Raw genomic sequence first — 25,741 nt, forward strand, 5'->3', positions numbered from 1 at the left:
GATGCCAGGTTTCAGGGACAATGTCCTCAGCCAGGGGTGTAAAGGGATCCGCTCTGTTGGAGAGCGCCCCTCGCTTGCGTCAGGGGAGGCTACTGTACAGGCAACGTCCCCACACAGAGCCACCATGCACAGTGAGAAGTCAGCCCTCCTGCGGCTGAAGCCATCTTGTGCTCCATTGGAGGGGGCGGGGAGAGGGCCTTCAAGAGGTCTAGCTGCTTGGCTTTGAGGACTGCGGTTTTTTCAGGCAGTTGAGCCAGAGAAAGGGAAATGTTGGCCTGCTGGAAAAGGCGCAGGTTTCTCACGCAGAGAAGAAGTAGGTCTTGGTATCGCCTAGAATTACCGCCCAACTTAAAGGTATCCAGAGAAATTGCAAATAAAAGCATTTTTGGAGGGTGGGGGCGGGGCAGCGCCTTTGGACAATTTTTGGTCAATGGGATTTACTTCTCAGTAGACACACATAGGATTGCAATGTAACATGCACATACTTTTTGGGAAAAATACAGACCTAACCACCCCTTAGAATACATTTCTGCAATTTCCCCACATTTTTTTTTTATAAAAAATTAAGAATGAAATTTTCAACTTGCAGCTGCTGAAAAGGGGACTGAAAAATATTGCAAGTGATTACATAACTTACATTTTCATTACATTATTCCAAGTGGAACATAATCAATTGCATGATATTTGTGGGCTGCAAAGCAGCAACAGCAGTGAATGTTTATCGTATTCGCCAGATTGATTTCCGTTTCGAACAAGGGGGACGAAGAAGCAGACACCGTCCATTTACCTCTCCTGTTTCTGTTTTGTTCATTTATTCATTTTCCCCTGTCAGATTTGTACACCAAATTGATTGCCAAAACATGAACAAATCTCCAAGTGGTTTACAAAAAAAAAGGGGGAGGGGAATGAAACAGGAAAGTTACCAACAAGAAGAATGAATATCAATAATGTACGACAACCCAAATTACTTGAATTAACCCGGATTATCCTAACCAGTTACTTGAGCCTGAAATGACGGCACAGCGCATGTGAATATTTGGTCTCACCAGGAAAGGAGATCACCAAGTTCACGGGAGATTCTTTATCCAAGTTGCCGGATCTCAGCTCTGCAAAGGCATGTTGAGATTATTCCCCTCTCTTGCACACAAAAATAAAAAGGAGCCTATATTCCTATGGTTCCTATATTCCAGGCCTGTATTCTTGGACTAGCTGACCCCCAGGGTCCCTTTCAACTCTCCAGTTCATTGGAGATTGAATGCCCATCTGCCAGGGATCCTTTAGTTGTGATTCCTGCATTGCAGGGGGTTGGACTAGATGAGCCTTTGGAACCCCAACTGCATAACTCTATGATTTTTTCTGTTTGAAACACACACACACACACACACACACACACACACACACACACACACACTGTCCATTCCTTCCATTTCAGCAGGGGATGGTTGGAAAAGGAATCTCTTTCTGGCTCCTCTCCTCGCCCATCCCAGTCTGCAAGACGGAGGCTGGCATGTCAGCAGATGCCAAGGTAACTGGAGCTGCCTTCAGATTACAGAGTGATGAGCCCCCCTCTCTCTGAGGGAGGGGGGGCCTTTCTGGGTGCTCAGCAGGGGGGATGGTGCGAGAGGGGAGAAGCGTGGCTGGGTGCCAGCACCCCTTCTTTCTCCACCCCCCCTCAGTTTCACAGCTGTGCCTGTTTGCTCTGCCATCTGAGAATGTAGCAAAGCATTCGGGCCTGATCCATTTTATTTCTGCAAAGCCACCAGCATTGAAGGCTAACTGGAGTCCTGGTACGTCGTGGCCATTCCTACAAGTGGCACCTGCAAATTGCTTTGGGGTGCTTCCATATTCTTTCTGTGCAAAGTGGCGAAATGACATCGCGGTGGGCGCTCTCACCCGTGGCTTAGGCCTTTATTGAGAAATTATTGACTAAATCAAAGCATTTCACAACGAAGCAAGTGGCGGTTTGCCATTATAGATCCATAATGCAAGGCTAGATCTTACTTCGGATCATCTAAAGATGCAAGATTCGTGCAGAGAATGGGGATATCGTGTCTACAGAAGCAAAGAGGGCTATCAGCAAAGGCTGTACACAGGCAAGCAGTGCCAAATAAAATCAAATTCGCAGAGGTGACATTGTTATTGCTGTGAGGTGTGTGGTCTTTGCTGTCTATTTTGTTGTTTCTTCAGCTTGTAGATGGCCTTGTGTACAGTGGTACCTCAGGTTACGAACTTAATTCGTTCCGGAGGTCCGTTCTTAACCTAAAACCATTCTTAACCTGAGGTACCACTTTTGCTAATTGTGCCTCCCGCTGCCGCCGGCGCACGATTTCCATTCTCATCCTGAGGTAAAGTTCTTAACCCGAGGTGCTACTTCCGGGTTAGTGGGGTCTGTAACCCGATGTGTTTGTAACCCGATGTGTTTGTAAACCGAGGTACCACTGTATAGCAATATAGGAAGGCGGTATGCAAATTAAAAGTGAAATGAAAAATGAAATGACATATAGAAGTTCATTGTGTGGAGAAAGCAGACGGAGAAAAGTTTTCCCCCCTCTCCCATAACACTAGAACTGGTGGACATCAAATGAAGTGAAGATTCAGGACAGATAAAATAAAGTTATTCTTTGTGCAACTCCATAGCTGCCGGCGGTCTCCCGTTTAGTTTTTAATCCCGATATTCTCCCTTAAATCGGCTTCTGCCGGCGGCCATTTTTCTGGTGCCGCTTTGCTCTTCTATGGGCACCAGAAAATGGTGGCGCCGGCACCGTAAGTCGCTTCCGCGCATGACCGGAAACGCGTAAAAGCGACTTCCGGTGGTGCTTTGCCCTTCTATGGGCATCAGAAAATGGTGGCGCCGGCGCCGGAAGTCGCTTTTACGTGTTTCCGGTCATCCGTGGAAGCGACTTCCGGCGCTGCCGCCACCATTTTCTGGTGCCCATAGAAGGGCAAAGCGCAACTTCCGGTTTTCGCGCGCTGCCGATCCCGGATCTTTCCGTCCAGGACTTGGCAGGTATGGTGCAACTCACAATTAAACTATGGAAGCCCATCTCCCAGCATACAGTGATGTCCACCAAGGATGACCTTAAAAGAGGACTGAACAAATTCATGGAGGAGGAGAGAGCCATCGAAGGCTACTAGCCACTGTCGGAGGCAGCCATGCTTCTGGGTGCCATTTGCTGGAAAACAGAGTTTTCAGGAGGCGAGAGTTGCTCTTGTGTTTGGATCCTGTTCACGGGTTTCCCACAGGCATCTGGGTGGCCACTGAGAGAACAGGCGGCTGGACTAGATGGGGCCCCTTGGGCCTGATCCGGCAGGCTCTTATGTCCACTTGTTTGTACCGAATGACTCAATGTTTCCCTTGAAATAAACAAGGCCTTCTTAAACTAGACACTAAGAAAAAAGTCCCACATTTCTCCCCATCCTCTGGTGACAGCCAGTCTGGCTGCAAGCCACAGATATACAATGCAGACTAATTCTGCCCTGGCCTCTTCTTTGGTCCTTAAAGAGAGCAAGATCCCGTGACTTCGAGGCCCTCAGTGGACGGGGGATGAAGCAGCACAAGGAACCCGCCAGGCCTGGGAATCCAGGGTGCCATAAATCAAAGGTCTAAACGCAGGGAGCTGACTGCCTCTGGGCCCTCGCCCTGTTCCTCTTTGCACCCAGCCGCCGCGTTGATTGACGCCTGGCGCTGGGCTGGACAGGAAGAGTGACGCTTTGGTGGTGTGACGCAGGGCCAGCAGGGGCGGGCTGTAGTTCCATGGTGCAGCACCTGCCTCACAAGCAGAAAAACTGAGGTTCAGGCCCCGCTGGCAGCATTCGCAGGTAGGGGGCGGGGCGGGGACCCCTTTCTGAAAGCTAGATGGGGGAGTCCCTCGAGATCAGGGGTGGCCAATGTGGTGACACCAGCCCCAGTCCACATGGCCAGGGGGTCAGGGATGGGGATGGGAGCTGGTGTCGAGCGACACCTGGGAGACCATGGGTGAGTCGCCCCCTAAGCCCCACCCAACGCTTTTCTTGCAAGATCAAGCAGCTTGTTGGACAGCCAACTCCCGACACCGTCCTCCCCCTCCCGACACCGTCCTCCCCCCTCCCTGGGCAACGGCCATGTTGACTCATCCAGCCACTTCTGGAGGGCATGAGGGGGACCTCCTCTGCCCTTATCCTGACATGTGTGATACATGTGTGATACCAGGCAAAGTTCAAGGTGTTACTAATGGGATGGAAAGCCCTTCACCATTTGGGACCAGTTTGCAAACTTGCCTTACTTCATATACGCTCACACACATATGCTTTGATCTGCACTACTAGCATTAGTTCTGCATTGGTAAGAAATCACTCTTTTAGTGTGGCAGCACCCAGACTTTGGAACTCCCTGCCTGTTGACATCATCCATACGCCTTCACTGTACTGCTTCTGCTAAAAACGTTCTTGTTTAGGCATGTAGAGATCCTGACATGTGCTTTAACCTGGGTTTTAGCTTATTGTTGATCTTAATATTTTTGCATGTTTTAAATAGTAGTTGTGAGGACCTTCTCCCAATATGCGTGAAGCATGTGCCATACCAGGCCAAGTTCAAGGAGTTCGTACATAAAACCCTTTTCTTGCAAGATCAGGCAGCTTGCTGGACAGCCACCTCCCATTACCCAATGCTGCCACCCAAGTTCAAGGTGTTTGTCTAGAAACCCCTCAACTGCTTGGGACTGGCCCACCTGCAAGATTGCCTCATTCCACGCTTCTTTGAAACGGATCTTTTTGCATGACCCTCTGGAACTCCCTGCCTGTGGACACTAGCCAGACGCCTTCTTTGCTGTATTCTTTTTGGTGCATGGTGAAAACATTTTTTGTTTAGGCAAAGCCTATATCCAATCATGTGGGTGGCAGGGACACGAGTGGCGCTGTGGTCTAAACCACAGAGCCTAGGGCTTGCCAATCAGAAGGTCAGTGGTTCAAATCCCCACGATGGGGTGAGCTCCCGTTGCTCAGTCCCAGCTCCTGCCAAACTAGCAGTTTGAAAGCACATCAAAGTGCAAGTACTGTAGATAAATAGGTACCACTACAGCGGGAAGGTAAACGGCGTTTGCGTGTGCTGCTCTGGTTCTCCAGAAGCGGCTTTGTCATGCTGGCCACATGACCTGGAAGCTGTATGCCGGCTCTCTTGGCCTATGGAGCGAGATGAGCGCTGCAACCCCAGAGACGTTCGTGACTGGACCTAACGTTCAGGGGTGCCTTTACCTTTATATCCAGTCATGTGTTTTAACGCATATATTATTTAAATGTTTTAAAAATACTTGCTTTTAGCTGTTTTTCAGATTGACAATTTCACTGCTTTATTCTTTTTGTGAATTGCTTTGAGAGTTGTTGTTGTTTTTTAAATGAGGAGGTTTAAAAGTTTTATGAAACCAACCAACCAACCAACCAAGACTGAGACAGGAAACTGGGGTTGGGGACTTTGGGGAGGGGGTGCCTTTGCCACAGAGAGTGCCCAAAGAAAATAAATAATACCCTCCCCCTGGAAATGTCCAGCACCCACCCACCCACCCGGCAGGCTCTAGGCCCTCCCATCCAACCCCCACCCCAAATTTGTCAACCCCTCTGTCCCCCCCTCCACACCTTGCAGAGCCAAGGCTGGTTTCAAATGACCTGCAGGAGCCCGAGCATCCTTATTTTTAACCCCAGGTGGATATTTAAGCCCCTCCAGCAAACGAAACCTGAGCAAGGCCCCCTCCTGCCTGGCTCCTTCTCTCTCCCTCTACCTTCGCTCTGCCTTGCAGGCCCACCCCTGCCACCCTCTCTATTTTGGGCTCACCGCAGTCAGCACCTCCAAGGCTCCTGGCTCCAGAAGGCACCCCCCTCTGCCCCTCCCTGGCTGCAGAGCACATCTTGTACCCAAAGCGGATTTGTTTTTTGGGGTGGGGATTGGAGAGTTGGTGGCCTGGGGTGTGTGGCTTTTCCACAGTGTGTCCCAGGTGCAGAGCCCCTGCTGCCAACCAGTGTAGGCAGGCAGTACTGAGCTAGAAGGACCAGTCTGCCAAACTCCGGGGAAGGCAGCTTCTGAAGTGGCTGTTTAAATCAACCCTTCATTCAGAACGACGAGGACCAGAATCTTGCTTTATGCTTAGGGTAAAGGCTACATCTCAGGAGGAGAGCTTGGCACGCAGAAGGACCCAGGTTAATATCCTACAGGATCTCCAGGAAGGGCTGGGAATGTCCAGCCCTTTTATCTAGGCCAGGCATAGGCAACCACCTTGGCTCTCCAGATGTTTTGGAACTACAACTCCCTTGATCCCTGACCACTGGCCCTGTTAGCTAGGCAACCAAGACTAGGATAACCAAAAATGTTCTGTGCCACAGGGCGAAATGGATGGGTCTTTCTCCTCCCCTGCCCCCACCCTCCACTAACCTACCTGCTGAGTAGGAGAGTGATAGCCAGTGTTGTGTGTGAGAGTTGAGCAGAGAGCAGGCTGGAAACTGGAGACACAGAGACCTGTTTGCTCCAAAGCAGTGACTAATGGAGAAGCAAGCTCTTTTCGAGTGTTGATGCTGTGAGGCCCTCCACCCTGTGCTCAGGTTGTATATATGTGCAAATAAAACCATACATCCTAAAGACACCACACACTGTCCCTCATTGCAAAGAAACCGAACCTGGTAAGTAACTGGAACCCCTGAACTTTCTCGCTGCTCAGAGACTGGGCTGGTGCGCATCGCTGGTGTCAGAAGTGGGGTTGTGTTTCCTGGGGGAGAAAGCACCAGCCCCTCCATCTTACGCTTGGGTGGTATATATATATGTAAAGAAAACCAGATATTCTAAAGACAGCACAGTCTCTGCTGAACCTCATTCCAAGGAAACAGAACCTGAGTAAGCGCTGGGACCCCTGGAATCTCTCACCACTTGGAGATTGGGGTGGCAGGTACCAATATTTATGCTGATGTTTGCCTGCAAGGTTTGGTCGCAGTTTGTTCCTGACCACATGCTGACTGCTGATTCTAGCCACGCCGGCCTGTCTTAGCCTGCCACATTCCTGGCTAGTCTTGTTATCAGCCTGGGGAACAAACTCTTCCCTGCACTGGTGTTTGCCAATATCTACCTGCCATTCCTGATTAATAGCCCCCTTTGCGAGGGGCTCTTGGGTTGTGTGGAATAAGCGTTGTTTTGGAGTTCAGCCTCCTCCTCTCTCGGTGGAGGCCCCTGGCTCCTGCAATTCCTTCTCCTGCTGTTTTGAAGACAGCAGATACATTTCAGTCTTAACAGACAAAGGCCGGCGTTCGAGAGCTGGTAAACTGTGACTCCTGCGTTCCAGGGCTAGGTGGCCCTTTCGGTACCTTTCACCTCTCTAATTATGAGAAATCAAATCACTCGGGTGGGAGACGCTTTGCACAGTGCAAACACTCTGGCCACAGTGACACCTTCTGTAAAATCCACAGGGTTTACTGCTTTTCTTTAAAATCTGTCGCACATGATGCTAGGCCTCATTGTTGTAGATTGTATCTGGGGCCATTTGTCAGTTTCCAGCAGCTCTGCTGAAACACTTTGGTTGGGCTCCTCATCATTGCCACCTTGGGGGTGGGGGGCAGGTCCCAGGCCTTACTAAGTTCTCCAAACAGGCCCAAAGGGTGGCAGGATGAAGGCCGGGCCTTTTCAATGGTGGCTCCCTGACTGCGGAATGCTTTCCCCAGAGATATGCAAGAAAGGAACGTAATAAATAACAATTCTGTTTGCAGCTCTGCAAATGATGCAACCCCCCCCTCTGTATCTCATTATAAGGATTTTAATTGTTTCTGTGCAGGGTGGGGGTGCATGTACCTTGGAACAGAAGGAGACAAACACAGCTTGGTCCACCTAGCTTCATGTTGCCTGCACTGACTGGCAGGTGGCTCTCGGGGGTTTCAGAAACAGCACCTGCTCAGCCACAGAGCTACAGCCCTTTGCTCCCCTCAAACGGAGAGGTTTTCCTCTTCCTTGGATCACACAACAGTGGCGTGGGAAGAGGCGCCCCAGAGCTCATCCAGCCCAACCCTGCACAATGTCTGGAGGGAACCCTGTGGAGTGCAGCCCAGATGCCTGGACCTGTCGAGGGCCACTGTTGCTGTTGCTGCTGCTGCCGCTGCCGCCTTGGCTGTTCCATCCTGCAGTACGTAGCCCTTAAGGCCAGTGAAGCCTCGGTTGGGCTATTTTTAACTCTCGATGCAGCACTTGGCCGGGGACAGCTGCTGTTATTTTAATCAGCCACAAATACCGCCTTGGGCCCCTGCAGCTTAAGTGAGCTCTGACACTATTTCAGCCCTTTCTGCTGATCTAGAGTCTTATTTTTATACCGACAGCCCAGATTCCCTTTCTGTGCCATTAGCACCTGGGGCAGTTAGGAACGAGACTGGGGCCAACAGCAGCTGGCAGGCGGGGCGGGGAGAAGGCACACACTGCTCTGCATTCACCTGGGATGCAGTTGGCCTGCCTAAGGAACAGAATCAGTAGCTGTGATCCCTGCATTGCAGGGGGTTGAGCTAGATGACCCTACGATTCGATGAGCTCCCCACCCACTGGGTTTCAACAGGCCCATCGCTGTGACCCCAAACATGACACCTGCCAGATTATTTTGATTTGCCCCCGCAGCCCCCACTTCCAGCCTGCAAGAGGTGTGAGACTCCCCACTTTTCCTGGCACCCTGAGGGTCTCCTCTTCCGAAGGGACAGCAAGGGCAAGGCCTGGAGAACAGGTTAAATTAACTTTTATTGCCTCTTTCCGACTACATCGTCTTGCTTTCGACTACAGGTTGTAAGGGGTGGTGACCTCCCAGGTGAGTGGGAGGGGGGCTTGGCTTGCTGGCTTTAGTAGTAGGACTCCTTTTCCACCCAGCCTGGGAAAGGAAGAGGGGGGGGAGAGAGAGGAGAGTTATTTAGTGTGTGTGGAGAGTGTTGCAGCAGCTGGATCAGGCCAAAGGGGGCCCATTTGCCCCACAGCCCTGTGCCACAGGGGCCAAATAGCCCCTAAGAACCTAGGAATTGAGATAGACTGCCTCTGGACCTGAAGGCTCCATAGGAACATCCTAGGAGCTGCTGGATTAAGCCCGAGGGAGCTCGTCTAGCCCAGACTCCTGCTCCCACAGAGGCCAACCAGGTGAGGGCAACAGCACCTCTCCATTTGTGTTCTCCCATTATCTTGATTTTCAGGGCAGACTGCCACTGGGCATGGAGGTTCTGCTGTCACAGGAGCCCTCCGTATGGAGCACCTGGCTGCTGGATCAGGTCAACTTGAGCGTTCCCTGGCATTCAGAGGCACCCTGCCTCCAACAGAGGAGGGAGGACGTAGCCATTGTGGCTTGTAGCCACTGGTTGATTTATCCTCCCTTAAATTGCCCATCGGAGCCTAAGAAGGGGACCCATCCAGCCCGGCCTCCTGGGAGCCCATGAGGGAAGCCTGCACATCCTCCTTGGGGGGGGGGTCCAGGACGAGACACTCACCACCAGGGTAGCGGCGTATGAGGAGCTTCCTGACTTCATCGTAGATGAAAATGAGGAGGCTGTACGGGAAGGCGCAGAACCACCAGGTGACCCTGGAAAGGAGAGAGGGAGGGAGAGAAGCACTTTGAAGCCTCGAAGCCTCTTTTGGGGCCATCCCGGTCAGTGGCCATCACTACCTCCTGCGAGAGGGAGTTCCACACTTCCACCACACACGGGATGGAGAAGAACTTTCGTTTATCGGCCCTGAGATTTCCATCATTCAGCTTCCATGGGCACCCGTGAGTTCCTGGGTTATCACAAGCTTTTCTCTTTGCTTTCTCCCGGCCGACAGCCGGTGATCAGCGGCTGCTAAGCTGCCTCCTCCTGGCATTGAGGCCCTGCCAGAGCTTGGCAGGTGGGGCTGCCTCAAGAACTTGGCTCTTAAAGGGATTAGTGGGCAGAAGTGGGTCCAGCCGAGGATTTAGCTCCTGAGCGCAGTGCTGGGGCAGGACAGGAGACGGGCAGATCTGCCGGTTTCAAAGCCTCTCACTTTCTCCTCTGGCCAATCTTAAATTCAGCTCCCTCCACATTTGTGAATCTTCCATGGAAATTTGTTACCACTTCTGCGCAAATTTCTCCGGCATTTGTATGTGGCAACAAGGGAAACGAGCCTTTTAGCACCGTCATCAGTCTGGACCTGTGGGACTCCCTGCCACTAGAGATTAAGCAGGCATGCCTTCTGTCTTAACATCTTCTACTGAAAACATTTTTCTATTCCGCCAGGACCTAACGCAGGCGCTTAAGAAGACATCTTTCCACGATGGTTATTTGATGTCTGTTGTTAATTTTTTAAAATGGATTTTATTGTGTGGTCTTGCATTTTAAACCACTTTGATGCATTTTTTATGATGCAGTGGTATACTAATATTTGTGTAAATAAATAAATGGGCTCTAGTAAACTCCACAAGCCTGAGTTCTGCTCTAGGGAGGGGTAAGGGGCAGAGACAAAGCCCCACCTCCCCACCCATTGATCCAGCCCCACCAGGTCTGGACAGGGAGCTTACTTGAGTGGATACATGCGCAAAGCCACCCCCATTCCAGGGCAGTACGAGAGGAAAGCGGCCAAGGCTGTCTCTTCCAGGAGGCCGAAGATCAGGATCTTGTTCCTGGAGGGGAAAAGAGAGAGGAGGGTGGGGGTGGTCACAAGGAAGGAACTCAGGAGGACTGAGGACCATTAGAGGCACGCTCCACCCTCCAGCTTGGTCCTGCTCATATCGTGAAGCCCCAAAGATCTTCTTTTGCTGCTGCCGGTCAGTGCAGACCATTCTGAGCTTGATGTATAGCAAGGGTGTGACTCAGGATAAGGCAGTTTCCTATATTCCGATGGATGGTCACCTGTTAGGAGTGCTTTAGCTGCGAGTCCTGCATTGCAGGGGTTGGACTGGATGACCCTTAGGGCTCCCTTCCAACTCCACAGTTCTAGGTTTCTATGATCAGGGATTAGTTGGCTATGAACCAGGGTAAAAAAAGGACTCCTGCACGGTTAAGTCCAGTCAAAGGCGACTATGGGGTTGCGGCGCTCATCTCGCTTTCAGGCCGAGGGAGTCAGTGTTTGTTCACAGACAGCTTTCCGGGTCATATGGCTAGCAGGACTAAACTACCAGGGCAGGCTCTAAGGCAAGCCTGGGTGGCGCAGGGCGCCAGGGTGCTGCGCCGCCAGGGGGGCACCACGTGGCTGCGCCTGCTGCAGCGGCACTGCACACTGCGCCCGCCTGCCCACTGCGGTGAGAAACGGGGCCGGGCGCCGGAGCGATCATCGCACCACGACGCCTGATATGCTTAAGACGGCCCTGTAAACTACTTCTGGTGCAACAGAACACTGTGATGGAAGCCAGAGCGCACGGAAACACCATTTATCTTCCCGCCACAGTGGTACCTATTTATCTACTTGCACTGGTGTTCTTTTGAGCTGCTAGGTTGGCAGGAGCTGGGACAGAGCAATGAGAGCTCACTCTGTCGCAGGGATTCGAACCGCTGACCTTCCGATCGGCAAGCCCAAGAGGCACAGCGCCACCCACATCCCAAGAGAGGTAGACGGGACCTCCAAGTTCAGAGGTGTATCTATTTTTGGTGGGGCTGGGACTTACTTCATGCCTTGCTGGAAGACAGAGTTCCTCCGGGTCTTGCAGATGATGAGGTCAGCCCACTGCACCACCACGATGCTGGCGAAGAAGGCCGTGTGGCAGGTGAACTCCACCACCTTCCGCTGCTCGTAGGTCTGCAGAGAGAGAAAGAATCACAGAACTGTGGGGTCACCCAGTTCAAACTCCCCCTGCAGTGCGGGAATCACAGCTAAAAAATTCCCAACTGTTTCCAAAAAAGACAAAGCAATCATCACTATAAAAGAGCAACAACCCTGATTTAAAACTTTCAAAAAGTTAAAAATAACAATAGAAAAAAACAGATTAAAACATGCATCAACTTTCTATACATCTGGATAGGCTTAAACAAAAATATTTCTAGCGGGTGACAAAAAGAGTAGAGAGAAGGCACCTGCCTGGTCTCAATAGGCAGGGAGCTCCAGAATGTAAATGCTGCTGCATAAAAAAAAATCTTAAAAATGAGGGACAGGGATTATGTTGCATCTTCACGCAGAGGCTCCCCCCAACGAGAAGAGGGCTCCCCACTCACCCACTCCTGCCCATAGCTGTCTTCCAGGTCGTTTTTGGAGCGGTCGTCCCAGTCCAAGCGGATGCCCAGCAAGGTGGAGGGGAGGAAGCCATTTTCGGCCAGGATGACAAAATAAGTGAAGAAGCCCCCAAGGGCCTGGATCATCCCTGGGGGGAGAGGGGAGAGGGAGGGTGGGAGAGAGTCATTCCTCTCGAGGGGCACCTGAGCAAAGCTCTGGCAGCAGGAAGCGCAAGGGGAACTCAAGGGCTGGCCTGCCCCTTCTGGGCCAGGGCACAAGCGGCAGAAGGGGAAGACAGTGGCAGCAGGAGAGAGAGAGACACAGGCTGCCTGTGTTGGCTATGGGGTGGGCGGTGGAGGGTTGCTTCCACCTGCCTCCCCATAGCAAGCCCTAGGAACCTTGAGTAAGGAGTTGACAAGAAAAATATAAAAACAAATCATTAAGCGAATTCAAGTTAATAAGGAACTCGAAAGAGATGAACAAGTTTTTGGCTCAGCATAAAATATTGTGTGTGTGTGGTGGGTTGTGTGTGTGTGTGTGTGTGTGTGGAAGTTCATAGAATCACAGAACTATAGATTTGGGAGGGACTCCAAGAGTCATCTAGTCCACCCTCCTCTGCAATGTAGGAGTCAGCTAAATCACAGCTTACGAAGGCATTCAGCTTTGGGGCTACTCCTGGGTGTGAAGTCTTTGGACTCTCTTTTTCTTGACCTGCCCTATTTTGCTTAAATGTTGATAGATGCTAAATTAACAGCTTGGTCATAGTGTTACGTTCTAGTGATATTATGCTTTTTATTACACAATGTTGTTGTATTACTGGCAGCTGTCTCTGACTCTGTAGTGCCCCATCTGCAATATTGATTTAGGACAGTGGTTCAAAATTGGTGATCTGCAGACCCCAGCGGGATGGTCTGTGGCTACCACAGAAATATCAATCCTCCCCCCCAAAGTATGGCGTCCATGGCTTGGCTTTTAAAAAACAGGGGGTCTGCAACACTTAGCTAATTGGGAACCACTGATTTGTGACATTTATACCTCACCCTTTTCCCTCCAAGTAGCTCAAGGTGACGTGGGTGGTTCTCCCTGGCCCCCTTCCTCATTTAGTCCCCACAACAGCAACCTTGTGAGGTAGGTTAGGCTAAGAGAGGCAGTGACTGGCCAAGTTCACACCCAGGAAACTTCAGGGCCGAGTGGGGATTCGAACCCTGGTCTCCTCCCTCACCGATCTGCCCGTAGGCCATGCTGATGAGACGCTCGTTCACCAGCTTGTCCGTCTTGGGGTTCCTCGGCTGCCTCTTCATGATGTCGCTCTCGGCAGCCTCGTAAGCAAGAGAGATGGCCGGCACCTAAGGGAGAAGGAGCAGCAGCAGGGTGTGAATTTCAGTGGGGCAGCAAGAACTGGAAACAGGAATAAGGCTGTGGAGGGGGGGGCAACTCCATTGCCCCACAGATAACATTTTGGTGATGGTCCCCATCTTTGTGAGAGAGGTGCTCTTGATTGAAAATCCACACAGGGTTTTTCAGGGCAGGCAATTGAGCAGCATCTCACCCTCCACAGGAACTTCTGCAAGCTCTAGGGTTCGATTTCAGAGTTTTGTAGATGACCGGAATGAGCTATTATGAAATACAGGGTGAGTCCTTTAAAAGAGGCCCCGTGGATACAGAGTACACATGTTCCACGGGGCCTCTTTTAAAAGGCTCACTCTGCCCACTCTAGGAACCACTGTTTCAGGTTATGTATAGAATCGTACACCTTTCCTTGGCTCATGTGTCACAAGTTTTTGTTTAAATGCAGCCTTCTTTGAGAAGTCCAGGCGAGTGGGTTTATCCTGCCCCCCCCCCCCCTGGGCCTGGTGAGCCTCACCATGTCTGTGCCCAGGTCGATGCAGAGAATGGTGACGGTGCCCAAAGGAAGAGGGATGTTGGCGATGATGAAGAGCAGGAAAGGGGTGATCTCTGGAATGTTGCTGGTCAGGGTGTAGGCAATGGACTTCTTCAGGTTGTCAAAGATCAGGCGACCTGCCAGGCAGAGGATGCAGGCGCTGTTTGTTTCTTTGTTTCATAAAATTTATAAACTACTTAATTGTAAACAAACAAACAAACCACCGTCAAAGTGGTTTACAAAGATAACGAAATAATAAAATCACCAGTAAAAGCAACTCTTTAAAACATTCAAAAGACAAATGAAAACATACACCAGCAATTCTACAAGCCTGGACAGGCTTGTCTAAACAAAAATGTTTTTAGGGGGTGCTGAAAAGAGTTCAGTGAAGGTGCCTGTCTGATATCAATAGGCAGGGAGTTCCAAAGTGTGGGTGCCACACAGGGTCGGATTTGGGTTTGATGAGGCCCTAAGCTACTCCTTTGTCAACAACAAATTGTGGCTGTTTTTGTGTTGAATATATGCTGTATGGAGCCTACACAACTCAAAACACTGTTGCTCTATGTTGGTTTTATTTGTTTTTTATCTTATATTTTGGAAATGTACATCCAGGTTTTCCCCCTTTAAATTTGTTGGGGCCCCCAAGAGAGTGGCGCCCTAAGCTATAGCTTGTTTGGCTTATACATAAATCTGGCCCTGGGGCCACCACTCTAAAGGCCGAGTTCTCACAAGCGAAAGGAGGGTCTTGTGCCACACCTGCTGCAGTGCCAGTTCTGCAGATATATCGGTTGGGTAGGCACATATGGGGCAAGGGGGTTAGAGGGATGGGCAAAGGAGTGGCAGCAGGGCCCCCTGGCCCCTTCCACCCACCTTCCTCCACCCCCGTAACGATGGAGGCAAAGTTGTCATCCAGGAGGATCATGTCTGCAGCCTGCTTGGAGACGTCGGAACCGGCGATTCCCATGGCGATGCCAATGTCGGCCTTCTTCAAGGCGGGTGAGTCGTTCACCCCATCCCCGGTCACTGCCACGATGGCCCCCTGAAGAACAGGAGGGGGGAATGGGGGTCAGTGGTAGACGTTTGGAGAAGATGCAGAATGCTAGGATCTATCTGATGTGTTGGACATGTGGGAAAGTGGCTCAGGAAGCATTGAACCTATTATTATCATCATCATCATCATCATCATCATCATCATTTTACACCCTTCATCTGAAGATTACAGGCCAGTTCACACGTAAAAATACAAAATAAGACCACAAAATACCTAATAAAACAGAAACAAATCAATAACCCTCCTTCCACAAACACATTTTAAAGGCCAAAGATGGTTTAATGAACCATTGACCAGGTGACAGAGAAATGTTCTTGCCTGGCATCTAAAGCTATGCAGTGAAGGGACCAGGTGAGCCTCACCGAGAAAGCATTCTGCAAATGGGGAGCCACCACAGAAAAGGCCCGTTCTCACGTTGCCACTCTCCTGATCTCTAGTAGAGAAGGCACATGAAGAAAGACCTCCGATGATCATCACAGGGTCATATAAAGCAATCCCATGGGGAAATGTCTCTAAATGTCTGGATCTGACTCTCCTCAATCTTTTGACGGGAGAAAATATTAACTTGAAGCTTAACCTGTAATGAGTTCTCTTCTACTAGCATCCAGGTATCCAGGCTTGTAACAGCAAGGTCCTGGAAGGACTCAGAGAGGGTTCCCATTGCAAATTGGCAAAGAGCATTGGTGGGAAAATTAAACAATAAAATAAAATTATTATGTACCTGGGGAAAAATGAAAATAGAGCATCTTGCTCACCTGCCTCTGACAACCTTCCACGATGATGAGCTTCTGCTGTGGGGAGGTACGGGCAAAGACGATCTCTGTGTGATTCTTGAGGATCTCATCCAGGTGCTCAGAGGTCATGTCCTTGAGGTCAGATCCGTGGACCACACAAGCCTTGGCCTCTCTGTGAGGGGAGTGTGGGATGTAATCCACTGGGAGCAGTCAAGTACAACATTCCTTGTTTTGCTAGAGTGGACATGCAGGGGATGTTGGCCCAGCCAGTCGAACTTCCTGTTAGATCTGGCTGGAACATCCTTCCTTTGCATGTGACCAGTCAGTGGGCGTGACCTTTCCAGACCTGGTAAAAGGCCAAGTCACATAGCCACCTCCCTTCTTTTCCGTCCTGCCTGCTTCCTGCTTCCCCTCTGGGTTATCTCCCATATGGGGTAAATCAATTTCTATGTATTTGTAACCTCAAGCCTTAAGTCTGCCTTCAGGGATCACACTGTGCTCTGCCTGATCATGAGTAAACTTCTTTTGCTACTTATGAATAAGACTGTTGTGTCTTTATTCTTTTAGGAGGGATCAAAGGGGTCTTACCAAGAATAATAGAACATATCCCAATCTGGGCAAGCCAGATTGAACTGCTTATTATCTTAAGAGATTCTAACGAGCCTGCAACCAGCTTCCAGCTCTGCACTCTGCTATATGAAGAAACTTGCTAGCGTGAGTTAGGAAGGATAATGTGAATCAATATATCCTCTCCTGTTACCCACAAAATTCCCACAGGGAGGGGGTGGGCGGGGAGGAAGAAGCCACATTGGCAAAGGAAGCCCACGAGATACCTGGTTGTAGGAGGTGGGAGAGGGAGAAGCATGGGGCTGCCCCGGGGCTGAAGAGCCGGCCTACCTGGGGTTGACCTGGTTGACGGGGATGTTGAGGCGGTCGGCGATGTCCTCCACCGTCTCGTTCCCCTCAGAGATGATGCCCACCCCCTTGGCAATGGCCTTGGCGGTGATGGGGTGGTCGCCAGTCACCATAATCACCTGCGGGGGGGGAGGGGCAGAGGCAGCAATCAGGACAAAACTCTCATCTAGTGAAGCCCAAGGTTGCAAGATTCAGGAGAGATAAAAGAAAGTCCTCCTTGGCCAACACCCAAGTGGGGGATTCGCCCCCTCGCCCCCCAGGTCTTAGTCTGGCTTTGCTTTCTCTGGGGTGTATGGGGTGGGGAGAGGGAGGGCAGAAGACGGAGCCCCTCTCCCCAGCATGGCTGACCTTAATCCCGGCACTACGGCACTTCCCCACGGCATCCGGCACAGCCGCCCGAGGCGGGTCAATCATGGACATGAGCCCCACGAAGCAGAGGTTGCTGGTGGGGAAGTTGACTTCGTCCGCGTCAAACTTGAAGCCTCGTGGGAACTGGTCTTCGGGGAGGTTGTAATGGCAGAAACCTGTGGGATTGCGGAGATGGACCGAGGGAGAGTGAGATTCCAAGAACAGTGGCGGAACTAGCCGCTCGGGCACCCAGAGCGGCGTGCACCCAGGGCGGGGTGATCCACCCACGGGAGCGGGCAATCCGCCCACGGGAGTGATCATCATGGTGTTGTGATCCTCCCGGGGGTCCAATCGCGGTGCAGTGTTGTGATCCTCCTGGCGGGGGTCCGATCGCAGCGCGATGGCACAATCCTCCCGGCGGGGGCCAATCACAATGTGGCGACACCCGGGGGGGTCCATCATGGTGCAGCGGCACAATCCGTCCAGGGGGGGATTTTGTCACCCCCCCTCTGGGATGGCACCGGGGCGGACCGCCCCCACCGCCCCCCTTCCTACGCCCAAGAGCTTGCACACTCTGCTCTCCAACACAGAGAAAGCAGCTCAACCCAGCTCCTAGCCCCTTCCCCCCCTCTGCATCTCATAACCCGCCTGCTGATGGGGGTGTCTTTTTTCTTGTGGGTCATATGCCTGTGCTTGCAGACTGTCCTTGGAGGTCTGCAGTGGCAGGCGGTTCTCCACATTCAGCACTGTTTCCATTGGGCTGCAGTTTGCCTTATATAATAATAATAATTTATTTTTTATACCCCGCCCATCTGGCTGGGTTTCCCCAACCACTCTGGGTGGCTTCCCATAGAACATTAAAATACAATAATCTATTAAACATTAAACGCTTCCCTAAACAGGGCTGCCTTCACATGTCTTCTAAAAATCTGGTGGCTGTTTTTCTCTTTGACATCTGATGGGAGGGCGTTCCACAGGGCAGGCGCCACTACCAAGAAGGCCCTCTGTCTGGTTCCCTGTAAGTTGGCTTCTCGCAGTGAGGGAACTGCCAGAAGGCCCTCAGCGCTGGACCTCAGTGTCTGGGCAGAATGGGCCTTCTGTCAATAAAATGACTTTATCTGCCTTGATGTCGACAGTAGCGGGTTTTTTAAAAATGTAATTAAATATGTTATTGTTACATTATTGTTCTGTTATGCACCCTTTGTTTTTTGCGCAAAGTAATAACTTTCTGATGGCAAGAGCTGTTCAACAGTGGAACGGGCTAAACAGAGGTCGGACGGCCACCTGTCATGGATCCTTCTTTAGCTGTGATTCCTCCATTGCAGGGGGCTGGTCTGGATTACCAACACTACAATTCTATGAAACACAGTGCAGGGAAAGATAATCAATGACTTATTGTTTCAGATTGAAAACAACAACAGCAAATGCTGGTTGTGTCCAGCGAAATGATTTCGGTTCCAGGCACAGAACAAAGCAGCAAATGCTGGCGATTTCTGCCATAATTTCCCCGAGCAATAGTGCAACGTGGTGTCAGAAGTTGCTGTTAGTTTCTAAATTCTCACAATAGTCGTCACACTCCAGTCGAGAGATCCACATACATGAATCATGTGCTTTCCTTGCCTCGCTGGGGCACTTTCACTCACGAAACCCCACTCCCTTCACCCACCTCCCAGGCCTCCTCACCCAGCACTCTCTCGCCCAGCCCCCCCAGCTCAAGGTAGGCGTTCTGGAAGGCGTCCCGCATCTCCTCGTCGAGGGGCACCTCCTGCCCTTGCAAGAGGATGTTGGAGCAGCGGTCGAGGATCCTCTCAGGGGCTCCCTTCATCACCAGGACGTAGCCGTTGGGCTTGTCTTCAAGCTCATGGATGGAGAGCTGGAGCGGGAAGGAGAAGTGGGGAAGAGAGATATCTGAGTGGAGGTCTATTCTGAAGCGGAAGGGGCTCTTGGGTGGCTAAATGCCAGGGATCCTTTACCTGGGGTTCCTGAATAAAACCAACTTATATTTGTAAAAGGATTTCTATGCTACTGTTTATGTACTGAAATATTAGGGCACTGTGCAGAGTTAAAAACATTACAAAACAATCAGTAAAATGAGTGGTCAAAAAAGAGAGCTTGTTGGTCTAAAAAGGCCTTCAGGAGATGTCTGAAAGTCAAAAGCAAGAGGGTGTCTGCCACCCCTCTGCATGGGAGAAGCAACCCTCCTCTGTCACACAGGAGACAACTAGCAGAGCTCCTCTGCACGGCATCCGTGATGCCCTTTGTCCCTGCCGTGAAATACGTGGCTGTGCTCCTGTTGCACTTCAGCATTTGAGCACAGAGTTTTCCCAGAGTGAAAACACAGCTCACAGTGGGTCTTAAAAGCCCAGTGAGGAGAACCCGGCTTCCTCCGGGCTTCAGAGGTGACGGCTGTGCAAGGAACGCCACCTCAGCAATTCCTCTCAGGCTGAATCCAGGAGATGAAAATGCATGGAGAGAAAAATGCATGTGTGGACTGAAGACTGCAAAGGAGCTCTGCTAGTTGTCTCCTGTGTGACAGAGGAGGGTTGCTGCTCCCATGCAGAGGGGCGGCAGATACCCTCTTGCTTTTGACTTTCAGACATCTCCTGAAGGTCTTTCTTGTTGGCCCTGAACACCTCTCTGCCATTAAGGTGAGCTCTGGCCCCCTCTAGTGGACCCTCACAGCCATTTCACTCATAGCACTGGGTTGAATGAACAGATTCAGGCAACAGTTAGCGTGAGAAATCCCAGTTTAAAAAGGGGGCATCGTTCATTCTGATCTTGTTTCATGGAGCTCTTCTGAGTCTGCCTTTGGGGACTGATGCCTCTGAGCTCCAGGCAAAGCAAAGACTTGCTTTATTAACTTACAAACTTGATTTATTATTATTATTATTATTATTATTATTATTATTATTATTATTATTATTAAAAAACCTGCTGTTCAGTCGAAAGGTCCCTACAGTGGCTTAGGGATTTTCCTTATTTAAAAAAATGCCAAACCCCAGCAGTATAATAATAGGGGCATACACAATAAAATTGGGAAACTCTGAAAGCAAAGGAATAGGCTCATTCCAAAAACCACCTGTAGCCCCAAGGATATGGAGACTGTGACAGCACCCCCACTCCCACCCCCCCATGTGCCCAGTGAGAGGTAGGTTAGGCTGACAGAGGCAGGGCTGCCCCCCAAGGTCACAAACAAGGGAGCTTCATGGCCAAGCAGGGATTCGAACCCTCATCTCCCCCATGTCCTAGCCTAACACTCTAACCACTGCACCACCACCGACACACCCACACCCACACCCAACCTGGTATTTGTTGGTGGAGTTGAAAGGGATCTCAGTCACTTTGGGGTTCCTGTCGCGCATCTTCTTGACGGACCCACAGGAGAGCTCAATGCATTTCAGGAGGGCGGACTCTGAGGCGTCCCCAGCCGTGTCCCTCTGGCAGAGAGAGGGGGGGCAAAGGAAGGAAGGGGGTCAGGGAAGGAGGTCTACCGGCCCCCACACTGTGGCCTGGTGGGAAGTTTCCTGTATTGGCTCCACATGCAGTGGTGCAATTTGAAACAAGAGAGTAAGTATGGGTTCGGTGGAGTCTTAGCCCCATCTGCACCACTCACGTAAAGAGCTACCAACCCACTTGAAAAAGTTTATGGCTTCCTTCAAAGAATCCCAGGAACTGTAGCTTGTTAAGCGTGCAGAGAGTCATTAAGAGCCCCTCCAGTCCACCTCCCAGAGCTATAATTCCCAGAGTGGCCCAACAGCCAACCCTTCTTCCCAGGGAATTGTAGGGCCACATTCACATTTAAAGTGCTATGATACCACTTTAGCCAGTCATGGCTTTCTCCAATGAATCCCTGGGAACTGTAGTTCATTAAGGGTGCAGAGAGTCATTAGGAGACCCCAGAGCTACAATTCCCAGGGTGGTTTAACAATCGGTCCAGCCCTGCCTTGCTCGGGCCACCAAGTTCTTCCCAGGCTTTCTGGAGGCTGAATCTGACCTCCCTCTGCTGCCCCCACTGTACCTTAGAGATGGGGACCTTGTCCTGCCCTGCTCTGAAGACAGCCCGGTTGCAGAGGCCGGCGATCCGGGCCAGGGCCGTCCACGTGGGCGAGCGCTTGTCAAATGTGGCTCCTGCAGAGAGAAAACCAGGGGGTGGGGTGTCAGAGGTTTTTGAAGAGCGGAGTATGGCACCGGGTGGCTTGCCCTTCTCGCCACCACCAGCAGGGGGGAGCAGATGGGTCTCTGTCAGGAAGCTGCTAGGTGGCTGGACCCTCTAGCTCAGTACTGTCCACACTGACTGGCAGCAGTGGCTTCCCAGGGTTTCAGGCAGAGAGTCTCTCCCAGCTCTCCGTGGAAATGCCATTGTATTGGGGGCTGAACCTGGGACCTCCTGCTTGCAAGGAAGATCCTGTTCCACTGAGCTATGGCTCTTCCAACTCCCCACGACCTCTGATCTTTGGGGTCGCTCCTTCTTCCAAGCACACTTCCTGGGGATGAGGGGAATTGCTCTGCCTGGGATCTGCCAGCACCCTTCCATCCTGCCTCCCAGGTAAATACAAGCATTAAAGGCATGAAAAGCATTAAACGTCACCATCACCATCATTATAATAAGATCTCAGCTGTGATTTCTACATTGCAGGGGGTTGGACTAGATGACCCTTGGGAGACCCTTCCAACACTACAATTCCATGTCTTATGTATTGGGTTTAAAAAGGTAAAGGGACCCCTGACCATTAGGTCCAGTCGTGACCGACTCTGGGGTTGCACGCTCATCTCACATTATTGGCCGAGGGAGCTGGCGTACAGCTTCCAGGTCATGTGGCCAGCATGACAAAGCCGCTTCTGGCGAACCAGAGCAGCACACGGAAACGGCGTTTACCTTCCCGCTGTAGCGGTCCCTATTTATCTACTTGCACTTTGACATGCTTTCGAACTGCTAGGTTGATTGGGTTTATATCCCACCTTTTCCTCCAAGGAACTCCAGGTGGGGGTAAATGGTTCTCCCCCTTCTCATTTAATTCTCACAGCAATGACCCTACAAGGCAGGCTGAGAGATGGAAGCCCAGTGAGCTTCATGCTGAATGGGGATTCGAACACAGGTCTCCCAGGTCATATTCCAACATGCTAACCTTTCTTTCTTTCTTTGGCAATCCCTCATAGCTGAGTAAGATTGTCTTCCATAAACATGGTTTTAACAATGAGTCCATAAGTGACTGTGGAGGCCGATTCTGGATCCGGACGTCCTTTCACAGTGGGGACATTGGTTTCCGGGCAGGAGTTAATGACGGTGAGGATTTGCAATTCATTCCTGACTTTTCTACTATTGCAATGCCACTTCCTGACTTGTGTAAGAAATATCAACCTGTGAGTTTACTGCAGTCTCAATTGTTAATGGCACCTGATCGAAAGAAGCCTTTCGTAGTTCAGACCGAAGCTTCAGAAGCCGGTCTTGGTGCCATCGTGCTTCAACAGCTACCTCCTGTTGTATTTATCAGCAAGAAGATCTTGCCCAGAGAACGTAATTATGCTGCAGTTGAGAAGGAGCATTTAGCTGTAGTGTGGACCCTTAATAAACTACGATCTTACCTCTGGGGTCAGTGGTTTACCCTTGAAACAGATCATTCCCCGTTATGTTGGTTAGAGAAAAGAATTCCAGCCAAAAGCTTTTAAGGTGGAGTCTCACTCTTAAGGATTTTGATTTTGACACAGTTCATATAAAACAGGCACAGGCAAACTCGGCCCTCCAGATGTTTTGAGACTACAATTCCCTAGGGATGATGGGAGTTGTAGTCCCAAAACATCTGGAGGGCCAAGTTTGCCTATGCCTGGTATAAAAGGAAGTGCTAATAAAGTTGCTGACTGTTGATCTAGAATCTATGTGGATTACGAGGATTAATTTTAACTGGTGTGTTTTAATCTTGCAGTATGTGCTATGGATTATTATTTTTTTGCTATTTATATTTCTTCTTTGGTAACTTATTTTTCGGTTATCTTTGGTTTTAGAATGGTTATAGTAAAGATATTGTTCGTGGTTCAGGTCTACTTGAGGATGAAAATTCTAACATTTAGAATTTCATCTTCAGAGAAAAGAAGGGGTGTCATGAAGTAGTCCTACTGTGAGCAGGTACCCCTGGGTGGGGCTCCTCAGGCAGGTGGTAACAATTAGTCCCCAAAGTGGGAGCATGGGATGGGGCTGTAAATATTTGAGTTAACCTTCGGGGGGAGGGAGAGAACACACTGTGTTTTAGACAGTCATTATTGGATTCCTGGGTGTCTGTGAGGAGGGGTAGGGAGGAAAGAGGTCCAGTCCTGATTTGAAAGCTGGGGGGTCATGGGGACACCCCAGCCCAACTCCCCTTCTATCCTGCTTCCCAACAGCAGCTCTTTCTTTCCATGTGCCCTCCCCCCTGCCCCCCGCTCACCGGATTGGTCCTCGGTGGTGTCTGCTTCGTGAATCTGGTTGTCGAACCACATGTGGGCCACGGTCATGCGGTTCTGGGTGAGGGTGCCCGTCTTGTCGGAGCAGATGGTGGAGGTGGAGCCCAGGGTCTCCACGGCCTCCAGGTTCTTCACGAGGCAGTTCTTGCGGGCCATGCGCTTGGCGGTCAGGGTCAAGCACACCTGCCGGGCGGCGGGGAGAGGGTCAAGCAAGGGATTTTTTTAAAAGGGAGAGCAAGCAAAGGGAAGGGGGTCACAAGAAAATTGGAAGGAGCCTGCTAGATCACACCACTGACCCACCTAGTCCAGCTTCCAGTCTTCACAGTGGCCAAGCAGGTGCCCCTTTTGGGAAACCCGAAAGCGGGCTATGAACACCAGAGTCGTCTCCCCTCCTGTGGTTTCCAGCAACTGGTTTTTGGAAGCATATGCTGCCTCCTTTCTGGGAACATTCCTCTACGGCAGGGATGTGGGGGAACATTTTATGGCCCTACAGATACAGTGGTACCTCGGTTTAAGAACAGTCCGGTTTAAGAACGATTCGGTTTACAAACTCCACAAAACCGAAGTAGTGTCCCGTTTGCGAACTTTACCCCTGTCTAAGAACGGAATCCGAATGGTGGAAGGGCACCGGCGGCAGAAGGCAGGGCCGTCTTAAGCATATCCGGCGCCGTGGTGCAAAGATCTCTCCGGCACCCCCCCCAAAATTTCCCAGAGTTTAGGGAGGGAACACCAGCAGCGGCAAAAGAAGCCTCTTGGGATGGGACAGCGCTGCCGGTGACGCGCCCATCTTTGCAGGGGCTGGAGGAGGCAGGCAGTGGCTGGAGAGCGGCTCCTCTGGCGGGGAAGAGGTGGAGGCTGGATTTGGTGCCTCCCGGCTTTGTGCCATGGTGGCCACGGTGGCTGCTTCAGCGTGGCATGGTGGAGGCAGGCAAAGGCAGCGAGCTGATGCACCTCAACCCATTGGGTGAGCGAGCACACCAAGCGAGTGGGCCTGCACCGAGCGAGAGCGTGTGCACCGCTCCCACTGAGCACCGGCTTGGATTTCCCCCTTTTAGCCTTCTGGCACCCTGCAGAATTCGGTTCCTGCAGGCTAAAAGGAAAAAAACCGAGCCGGCATTTGGCAGGAGTGGTGCACTCACCCTCGCTCACTCAGCACACTTGTTTGGTGTTCCCTGGACTCTCGCCTGGCGCCCTCCAGAGCTTGGTGCCCTGGTGCCCCGTGCTACTAGCGTCTATGGGTAAGACGCCCCTGGCGGGAGGCCTCATTAAGAAAAGCAAGCTTCAGTTTAAGAACAGTTTCAGTTTAAGAACGGACTTCTGGAAACTGGAAGTACCACTGTATATTGTTGTCCTCCTTTTTCGCAGTGCCCCAGTGCCCCACAGAACCTAGTTCTGAGTCTACCTACCGTGACGGTTGCCAGGAGCCCTTCGGGGACGTTGGCCACAATGATGCCAATGAGGAAGATGACGCCCTCCAGCCAGGTGTAGCCGAGGATGAGGGAGAGGATGAAGAAGGACATGCCCAGGAAGACAGCCACCCCGGTGATGATGCGGATGAAGTGCTCGATCTCCATGGCAATGGGGGTGCGGCCCACCTCCAGGCCAGAAGCCAGGGAAGCGATGCGGCCCATCACGGTCCGGTCCCCAGTAGAGATGACGATGCCCCGGGCGGTACCTGCGCAGGACAGGAGGGAAAGGGAAGAGGGGGTTTTGCCTCCAAATCGGGGAGAGGTTACTGCTTTCTAGGGTGTCCCTGTCCCTGGCCCCTGTGTTCCATGCAGCATGTAGTTAAACTGTGGGACTCCCTGCTACAAGAAGCAGGGATGTCCACCAATCAGATGCCTTTAAAGGAGGATTGGACAAACTCAGGGAGGAAGAGAGGGCTATTGATGGCTAGCTATACTTTGCCTCCACTGTCAGAGGCAGCGATGCTTCTGAATACCAGTTGCTGGAAACCACAAGAAGGAAGAGGGTTGTGATAATAATAATAATAATAATAATAATAATAATAATAATAATAATAATTTATTTATACCCTGCCCATCTGGCTGGGTTTCTCCACTCTGGGCGGCTTTCAACAGAGATTAAAAATACATTAAAACATCAATCACTAAAAACTTCCCTAAACACTCAAACTTCCCTTCCCTAAAAACTCTTTCACTTCTGTTGTGCCTGAATCCTGTTTGCAGGGTTCCCTTTGGGGCATTTTCTCAGCCGTGCTGAGGACAGGATGCTGGGCTAGGTGGGCTCCCTAG

At 51.1% G+C, this 25,741-nt stretch overlaps 1 protein-coding gene across 1 annotated transcript in view; it reads right to left on the reverse strand.

Annotated features, from left to right (window-relative positions):
• Positions 1 to 8,703: 8,703 nt before the first annotated feature.
• LOC118075785 (sodium/potassium-transporting ATPase subunit alpha-2) overlaps positions 8,704 to 25,741 on the reverse strand; it is a 36,554-nt gene continuing 19,516 nt past the window's right edge. Inside the window, exons 8-23 of the mRNA XM_035098025.2 lie at positions 24,893 to 25,161; positions 23,471 to 23,669; positions 21,070 to 21,179; positions 20,354 to 20,488; positions 18,735 to 18,924; positions 17,052 to 17,227; positions 16,686 to 16,822; positions 15,810 to 15,960; positions 14,874 to 15,042; positions 13,986 to 14,140; positions 13,344 to 13,467; positions 12,124 to 12,269; positions 11,580 to 11,710; positions 10,497 to 10,598; positions 9,454 to 9,545; positions 8,704 to 8,849 (exon numbers count right to left, since the gene is read on the reverse strand). Coding sequence (XP_034953916.1) covers positions 8,821 to 8,849; positions 9,454 to 9,545; positions 10,497 to 10,598; positions 11,580 to 11,710; positions 12,124 to 12,269; positions 13,344 to 13,467; positions 13,986 to 14,140; positions 14,874 to 15,042; positions 15,810 to 15,960; positions 16,686 to 16,822; positions 17,052 to 17,227; positions 18,735 to 18,924; positions 20,354 to 20,488; positions 21,070 to 21,179; positions 23,471 to 23,669; positions 24,893 to 25,161 — 2,315 coding nt within the window. The 3' untranslated portion in view covers positions 8,704 to 8,820. The remainder of the gene's footprint in view (positions 8,850 to 9,453; positions 9,546 to 10,496; positions 10,599 to 11,579; positions 11,711 to 12,123; positions 12,270 to 13,343; positions 13,468 to 13,985; positions 14,141 to 14,873; positions 15,043 to 15,809; positions 15,961 to 16,685; positions 16,823 to 17,051; positions 17,228 to 18,734; positions 18,925 to 20,353; positions 20,489 to 21,069; positions 21,180 to 23,470; positions 23,670 to 24,892; positions 25,162 to 25,741) is intronic.

The sequence above is a fragment of the Zootoca vivipara genome, chromosome 17 (assembly GCF_963506605.1).
Source record: "Zootoca vivipara chromosome 17, rZooViv1.1, whole genome shotgun sequence".
Lineage (NCBI taxonomy): Eukaryota > Metazoa > Chordata > Lepidosauria > Squamata > Lacertidae > Zootoca > Zootoca vivipara.